Source organism: Vicugna pacos, chromosome 9 (genome assembly GCF_048564905.1).
Source record: "Vicugna pacos chromosome 9, VicPac4, whole genome shotgun sequence".
NCBI lineage: Eukaryota > Metazoa > Chordata > Mammalia > Artiodactyla > Camelidae > Vicugna > Vicugna pacos.
The window spans coordinates 31,524,125-31,532,248 of NC_132995.1; the positions used below are offsets into that span (position 1 = coordinate 31,524,125).

The window sequence follows — 8,124 nt, forward strand, 5'->3', positions numbered from 1 at the left end:
CCCCCAAAACCTAGCCCCACCAGACTGGCCTCCCCTTTACGCCCCCAGACCTCGCAGGTTGGAGGCTCTAAGCGGGTAGCTGCGGACATGAAGACTGAGCCTTCAGGAGTGCAGGATCTGGTGGCCGCTTGCCTGAGGGTCAGGCCTAGAGTGCTCAGCCTCCTCTCAGGCACCAACGAGCTCTTCCGCCCATCAGTGCCTCTTTGAGGGCCTCTGGGATGAAGGGGCGGTCTGGCCGCTGGGCCGGGCCGGCGGGGCGTCCCGGCGGAGCGCAGGGGAATGAGTTGTCCTCCCCGCGCACTGAACCGCGGCTCGCCAGCGCCACCCCCCAGCGGAGCGCAGCGGCTGCAGTTCGTCTCCAGCTCCTTCCTGCGGCTCTCCGCTCTCCCGTGGACACGCAGCGCGGTGCGTACAAGGCAGCCAAGTTTCACCTTCGGAGGAAATGCCCTGGGGTCTTAGCCCGCGGTCTGCAGATGCCAGGGGCGCGTTTCCAGGCCGACTCCGAGGGGATCTGAACCTTGACCTCGAGGGGGCGCTATTCGGCCTACTCGAGGGCCAGAAGGCGACAGAGAAGCCCCGGGGTCAAGGCCCTGGCAAAGGCCAGGGCATGGAGAGCCTGAATCGAGCTAGAGTTTTGGAGAGACTAGGGTGGAGAGCCAGCTCCCCGTGGACAAAGACGGCCGGATCACTGACATCCACTGACGCTGCCCAGCGCTGCCCTAAGGAGCGCGGGGCCTGTGGCGTGAACAAACTTTCCTGCAGCGGAAGGGCGGGGGAGCCCGGCTGGAGGCTTCTTCCGCGAGCCACTGCTCTCCTCCACCTGCCAGCGTTCAACCTCCGCCCAGCCTTCGCCCACCCCCATTCCGTCCCCTCCCCCGCGCGCCTCTGTTCATACAGACTCCTCATCTCTCTCCTCTCCCCTCCTCCTTCTCCCTCTAGCCTTTCTCCCCCACTTTTCTCCTGTTTTTTCCTCCTGTCTCTTCTTTTGTATTCTCTCCTCCCTCGCCGCCCGGCGCTTCTCTCCTCCTCCGGGCCGCAGGGGAGGAGGTAAGCGCGCCGCGCCTGGGGCCTGCGCGGCGCAGTGGGAGGCGTTTCTACTACTTCTCCCGGGTAATTTGGAGAGATTGTATGTGCGCGCGCGCGTGAGCTTAGGCGAAAAGGGGTAGGATCCTGCGCCAAGCAGAGAGGGTCAGGGTCTTTGACGTTCTCACCAGCTGCACAAACCTTCCGGAACAAGTGTGAGTGTGGCGAGAGTGCGCGCGCGCACACGGGCTGGCTGCGCTCGGCAGGCTTGGTGGCCCGGGGCCCCAGGGCCCGGGGGCTTGTCTGGCGGCCCGGGATTACCGTGACGTCACCTTGAGCCTCTGGCCACCTTGGACTGGGGCACCTCGGGAGCCGCACAGCCCCGCGCCGCGCCTCACCTTGCCTTGCCACCGCGCGCTTTTGGGAACCCGCAACCTCTCCCTTCCCCTGCCCATCCATGGGCCCTACTGTCTTCCGGACCACGCGGGCCGGAGGGGAGCCTTCTGGAGCGCAGGGCTCGGCAGCCAGGCTGCCTTCGGCTCTGCCTCCAGTCGCGCCAAGCGGGCGGAGGACCCGGCGCTGGGCACGGGCAGTCGTGTAAGGAACAGAGGCCGCGGACGGCTGGAGGCGCAGAACCGCGGGGCTGAGGCGGGAACTCGCAAGAGAACAGGGAGGCGGGTCAGGTATAGCCACCATGTCCTTCTCGCACTTCGGACACCCGTACGGCAGCGCTTCCCAGGTAAGAGCCTCCACCATGGAGGATGGGGGCCGACTGAGTGGAGGGGGTGGCCAGTGCACGAGCCTGCCCTTTAGCACCCTCCTCTCCCACGAGTCCCCGGGGAAGCCAGAGTGAGCAGACACCTGGGTAATGTGCCACGGACCCCTCTGACATCCCCAATCCCTGGCTGAGAACGTTCCACTCCCCCAGTGCAAGCTGAAAAATCGTGTGACCCGAAACTTGGGCACTCTGACCACGCGCTCACCGAGGTGGGTGGATTTCGGTAATCTTCCAAACAGGCCTTATTGTACAGATATCCGAGGTGCCCGGGAGAGTCTCAGAATTCCAGTCCAGAGGCTACCTGCCCATCTCACTCGTTTTCTGTGCTTGTTTACTTCTTGTCCTCTGTTCTTATCCTCCCCCTTCCTTGGGTAGATTCAAGCTCTCTGCTTCTGGTTCCTTCGATTTTCCAGACCAGGGTGGGTATTGTGCAGTGACAAGGGTTTCCTGGGGAAATTCTGGAGACATTCAGCCCTGTCTACAGTTTCTCTGCGGAGTGCAGAAGGCTAGTCCAACTTGACCACTGCCCTGCTTTGTGGTCTAGGATAAGTCTCTAGTCCTCATTTCCTTTACCCCTCATTCCCTATCTATAAAATAGGGAGCGGGAGTGAGACGTGGTCTCTAACGCTAGCTAACTTCTAGATCGGCCTTTTTAGATCCTGTGAGCCGGGAGAGAGGGTTTGCGAGGGAACTTGTGGAGTTTGGCTTCTGCAATCTGAGCTTTAGAACGTTCCCACGACCCGGACCCCCTAGAACTTTAGCAAAGGTTTATAAGTATCTATATAGGCAGTTCGGATAAATTGAGTCTTCGGATAATTCCCGTCTCAGTACTTAGAATGCTCGGCGCCCGGTGGCATTGAGTTTACATTGAATGAAGGAATGATCTGGCAGTTCCTCCACTGGCTCCAGCCAGTCCCAGGCGCCGGTCTCTGACCTCCAGTGCCCCGTATCTCGCCCCCGTAGTTTCTGGTGTCTGCAAGTTCCAGCGCCACTTGCTGCGAATCTGCCCCGCGCTCGGTCCCAGACGTGGCCTCAGGCTCCACCCCGGCGGCTGCACTCTGCTGCTCACCCTACGACAGTCGGCTGCTGAGCAGTGCGAGGCCTGAACTGGGCGCGGCCTTGGGCATCTATGGAGCTCCCTACTCGGCTGCTGCAGCTGCCCAGAGCTACCCAGGCTACCTGCCCTACAGCCCGGAGCCGCCAGCACTGTACGGGGCGCTGGTGAGTACACTGGAGCCTGGATCTGTGACCCGGAACCCATCCGGCCTAGGAGCAGGAGCGGCAGGGGCAAAATCCAGTGTGATATCTCCATCTAGGAAAACATAGGAAGGACGCACCACTCTGAGGAAAGGAAATGGTTAGGATTGTACATAAAGGATGCGGGTGGGGACCCACATCTTCACATTTTACAGTTTGCAGAACTCCGTACTGTTTAGAAAACATCTGTACCTCAGTCAGTGCTGTGCAAGTCATCGCCAGGCTCACTGCACAGATGAGGAAACTGAGGTGCAGAGGGACTCAAATAATCTTACCCAAAGTCATAGAGATAGAAAGAGCCAGGGAATAGTCTGGGGGAGGAAAGTAAAGGAAGTTCCCCCAGGTAATAGGAGGGGAGGTTGAGTGAGACAAGGAGTAACAGTAATAACAACTAATATTTACTGCTTATTCTGCACGAGGAATTCTGCCAAACATTGTTCTTCAATTACCTATAGGTCTTATTGTTATCCCCATTTTACCAAGGGGGAAACTGAGGCACAGAGTGGTTAAACTACTGTGCCCAGGATCACACAGCCAAGGCAAGCTGTGGTACTATAGTCTGAACCAGACTTGACTCCAGAGTTCACATTCTTAGCAACGCCGCCCCTCTCCTCCTCCCCAAATGTAGTCCTGAATCCATCCTTCCTCCTCAATCAGAATCCACAGTATGAATTTAAGGAGGCTGCAGGGAACTTTACACCCAGCCTGGCGCAACCAGGAGCATATTATCCCTATGAGCCGACGCTGGGGCAGTACCAGTATGACCGGTAAGGCATGGGGCATTGGTGACTGGCATTGCAAGTCCTTCCCCTTCCCCTTCCCCTGCCAAGGTGGGACCAATCCACAGAGCATGGGGAGCTGTGTGCTGGGAGGGGAGCAGATCCTCACTGCCAGGCCACAGACTGTCTCCTGTCTGCAGCCCCAGAGCCAGGTTCTCCCCCCAGGTACGGAGCAGTGGAGTTGAGCGGTGCTGGGCGCAGAAAAAATGCCACCCGTGAGACCACTAGCACTCTCAAAGCTTGGCTCAACGAGCATCGCAAGAACCCCTACCCCACCAAGGGCGAGAAGATCATGCTGGCCATCATCACCAAGATGACCCTCACTCAGGTGTCCACCTGGTTCGCCAATGCACGCCGGCGCCTCAAGAAGGAGAACAAGATGACTTGGGCACCCAAGAACAAAGGCGGGGAGGAGAGGAAGGTGGAGGGTGGAACAGAGGAATTGCTGGGCTGCCTAAACGGTGACACCAAAGGTATCAAACATTCACCTCCCCACCTGACATGGGTTTTCCAGCCATCAAGCAATTTGATTGGATTTTCACAACCACTCCGTGGGGGACCTTTCACAGAAGGCAGCCCCTGGCTTACCCTTGTAGCTGCAACTCCCGCATTCCTCAGGGTCTTTACCTGTGTGGTTCCCTCTGCCTGGGATTCCCTGCAGAACCAGCTTCTTCTCCACTCTAAAGTGTCACTTCCTCAAAGCCTTCCCTGGCCACCCTTGCCAACTAGCTTCCCAACTTATTCTCTGTCACATCAGCCTATTTTATTGCCTTTGCCATACTTACCCCCTCAGGAATGTCCGCTCCACTAGAAAGTATCTTATCCACTGCTGTAGTTTCTAAATTCCTAAGACCTAAATGCCTAAATGATTTCTGGCACCTAGCTGGCGCTCAGTGAATATTTCCTGAATTAAATAATACCCAGCTGTGGGTGTTGAAATTGGGTGAAAACGGTCCCTTGCTTTTTTAACGTTGAGAAACTGAGATCCAGGCTTTAGGCAATGAAAAGTGGCCGTTTCCTTGGGCTATGGAAGGGGAGGAGTCTTTCAAAGGGTAGGGGCAGGTCTGGGGGTGGAAATTCTTTCCCAGGGCAGGCAGGCAGCCCTGGGGCAAATGTAGGAGACAGTGTGGCCAGCTTGGTGAATTACACCGAGAATGCCCTGAGTGCAGGGTGCATCTTGCTAAAAGCTTCTCAGGGATGGGCACTCCCAAGGGTTTCCCTTGGGGCCTGGGGCTTTTCTCACTCCACTCCTGATTTCCCGCAGACGCTACTGCTAGCCAAGAGGCCCGGGGGCTCCGGCTGAGTGACCTGGAAGACCTGGAGGAAGAAGAGGATGAGGAGGCAGATGAAGAAGAGGAAGTGGTCACAGCTACGGACAGGCTGGCTGAGCTCCATAAAGACAGTCAGTCTCTGCCAGAGGTTCAACGTGCGGCCGCGCGAGAGGGCCGGCCGGAGCGTAGGGAGTGCAGTCTGGCGGCGCCCCGCTTCTCCTTCACTGAGCCCCGCGGGTCGGGAGAAGCAGACTTCCTCCGGGTTGAGCCAGGAGGCCCCAGGTTGACCATGCACTACCCATGCAGCGAGAAACCTCGCATCTGGTCTCTGGCGCACACGGCGGCAGCCAGCGGCGGCGTCGAAGGGGCACCTCCATCCCTGCCCAGGACGCGAAGTCCTGAGTGCCATCTGATTCCTGGACAGCCTCCGGGCTCGGGCACGAGACCCACGGTCCGTAGAGACTCCGCGTGCGAAGAGCCTTCTCGAGTAGCCAAAGCCTTTGGAAACCGCACGTTTGCCCTCCAGGGTCTGCCGCCGAATTGTGCGCCGTGTCCGTGGCGGAGGGAGCCTGCAGCGCAGTGCCAGTACCCGTCGGGAGCTGAAGGTAGTGGGCCCCCCAACCGCGCTGGGAGTGTCCGTCCAAAAGACACCTGCTGCTATCCCTCACCCGCATGCTCCCCAGCCGCTGGACACGCCCTCTGCCTCTCAGCATTCCTTGAAACAGAAGCTTAGAGAGTTCTGTTTAGTTCTAGTACCCACATTTCAAAGCCAAATGATAGTACTAATTTCAGAATGAGAGAGTAACTTACCTAGGGAACACTTAGAAAGTCATTGAAGAGATGGGCAGGTTAGATCTCTCCAATGTTCAGCTGAACGTGCCAGGTGGGCATCATCATGGCCCTCTGGCACAGGTACCCTTGTCCCGTGCCTGCCCATCAGAAGAGGCCAGCTGGCTCCTGACATTCTTATACCAAGACTTTGCTAGGGGTAGGCAGGCACCAGGGCTTTCTGAGAAGTCTAAGGGTAAGGGTCAAATATAGACAATTGATTTAAGGCCAGTGCTTAAGTTCAGCTTGCAGCCCTCTGTGTCACCCACTAAAATCCCTAGGGAGTGTAGCTCAGGTGGGTGCTGTCCCTGGAGAGCACTTACCCCCAAGAGCTCACCCCCAAGTAGGGCAGGACTGCCAATCAGTGTCTTCTGCCCCTGGCTGGTTCTCTGGCTGTGCCTGGTGGAAGGGAATTTCACCCGACAAAGGGACATTCCCCAAGCATTTGGCAGCCTCCAGCAATTACTGTCAGATTGTGCTCTTTGAAGTAATTTCTCTCAGGATTAGCTACTGGCTTAGAAAATTGGGTTACACTGTTATTTGAAGTTACACATAACGGGGTCCAAATGTTACCTCTGGCAAGCAAATTGCCTCTAGATTTTTGATTCCCTCTGGATGAGACACCACCGACCTCCGATTTCCTAGGAATCACCACCAAGTGGCCTTTGGGTTTTAATCAACCTTTCCTCTCTCAGCAGGTTAGCGCAATGGCTGCGATTTGCAGAAGAATCTTGGAAGTAAGCCCTAATTTTTCGAACTCACCTCCACACTAAGAAGCTGAGAGACCTCGCCAGGGTCTGGGGCTCTCACTTCGCCTAAGAGACAGACACACAGAACCCTCCTACTAGCCCTCCTTGCACGCAGAGCTGGGAGTGGCTGACAGACATGCCAGATCCCACTCCCACGGAGGAGGTGGCAGGGCACCTTGGAGAAGGCCAGGTGGGAAGGCTGGGCGAGTCTGCCTGGTGCATCGACTCAGTGCCCAAGTCTCCGTCTCCCCTTTGGATTCAGGGTCTGAAGCTGCTCCCTCTCCTGCTCACTCCCATCACCCTCACTTTGTAACTTCAATGCTGACCTGGCCCCCAAGGACCACCTGCGTCTTCTCCCTGCCTTCCCACTCCTTGTGTCCTTAAAAATAATCAAACCAAGCCGGAGCTGTGTGGCCTATTTGCTCCTGGGGTGCTTGGAGAGGTTGGGGTGAAGGGGAGGATGGAATGTGGTCAGGGGTGCTGAGGAAAGGGCAGCATGAGCTGCAGATTTCAGTCCCTTTCATAGCTGGGGGGGGGGGAACTGACTCGATAATGGCCAAGACGAAGGCTCCTGTGGCTTAGCCCACCAAACTCTGCGGGGCATCCAACTTGCAGAGTTTGGCTGAAGCCAGGCCGATAAGTGTGCTGGGGGGGGGGGGGGGACCTGCAACTGTGAGGAGCGGGGGAGGAGCGGGACGGAGCTGTCAGGATATTCGTCTGGAAGCTGAAGTTGTTAACGGGCTCGTAGTTGGGTTTTAAGTTTGTTGGGAGGAGGGGCGATGCGGATCCCCTTGGCCTTCCGTTAGCGCGCCGGTGGGGCCCCGCGCGCTCCTCCTGTGGGACCGAATGGCGACGTCTGTCAGCTTGCCGGGTCGATTAGCGGCGAGAGGGGGCATTCTTTCGTTTAGTCAAGTGCCAGCAAACACTTCCGGTACAGGCCAACCAATGGGAGCTGACGAGCGGGGCAGGGGCTTTGTCCCCCAGCGAGCCGTGTCGGGAGTAGGGCTGGGTGGGCGTCGGGTGTGTGAGAGATTTAAAGATGGCGGTGCCACCCCCGAGCTCGCGTCCCCGACCCAGTGGCTTCGGCTTTAGCCAGCGAGTGCACACAGTTGAAAAGAGGGAGGTGAACCCGGGACAGTGCCCTAGGAGGAAGGTCCGGGTTGCTGATGGGGATGGGAAGGCAGCCGAGATGTGCGCCCAGGGGCTGGATCCTTGGGGAGCTGTGTCTGCACTGCTGGGCTCTAGCCCTGCCATCCTGGCTGGGTGACAGCCTTTCAAACCTGTATGGTGCCAGCTGACTGGTCACCGAAGTCTGGGGCAGGAAGGATCCACATCCTCCTCGGCAGATTTTAAGAACCTTGGAGGCTGCAGAGAGGAAAAGTGGGGGCTGAAAAAAACAGGGGAGCCTGCCACCTCCCAGCCCCTAATTTTCTAGAGAA

General features: G+C 57.8%; 1 protein-coding gene across 2 annotated transcripts; it reads left to right on the forward strand.

The window, feature by feature from the left end:
- Positions 1 to 340: 340 nt before the first annotated feature.
- Positions 341 to 7,083, forward strand: IRX6 (iroquois homeobox 6). Of its 2 annotated transcripts, none has more exons than XM_015242265.3 (6): positions 341 to 1,762; positions 2,765 to 3,022; positions 3,716 to 3,825; positions 4,003 to 4,310; positions 5,102 to 5,713; positions 6,635 to 7,083. In XM_015242265.3, the coding sequence occupies exons 1-6, from the start codon at positions 1,718 to 1,720 to the stop codon at positions 6,637 to 6,639; spliced, it is 1,338 nt and encodes a 445-aa protein (XP_015097751.2). In that variant the 5' UTR covers positions 341 to 1,717; the 3' UTR covers positions 6,640 to 7,083. The 2 variants fall into 2 exon arrangements, with proteins under 2 accessions (XP_015097751.2, XP_006207899.2); XM_006207837.4 differs by having other exon boundaries at positions 343 to 1,762; positions 6,632 to 7,083.
- Positions 7,084 to 8,124: the final 1,041 nt, after the last annotated feature.

Bases quoted from the DNA above. Each gene is read 5' to 3' on its own strand.
- IRX6 (XM_006207837.4), top strand. From the start codon at position 1,718: ATGTCCTTCTCGCACTTCGGACACCCGTACGGCAGCGCTTCCCAG. The intron at 1,763-2,764 runs GTAAGAGCCTCC...TCGCCCCCGTAG, and splicing joins CGTACGGCAGCGCTTCCCAG to TTTCTGGTGTCTGCAAGTTC. The intron at 3,023-3,715 runs GTGAGTACACTG...CTCCTCAATCAG, and splicing joins CAGCACTGTACGGGGCGCTG to AATCCACAGTATGAATTTAA.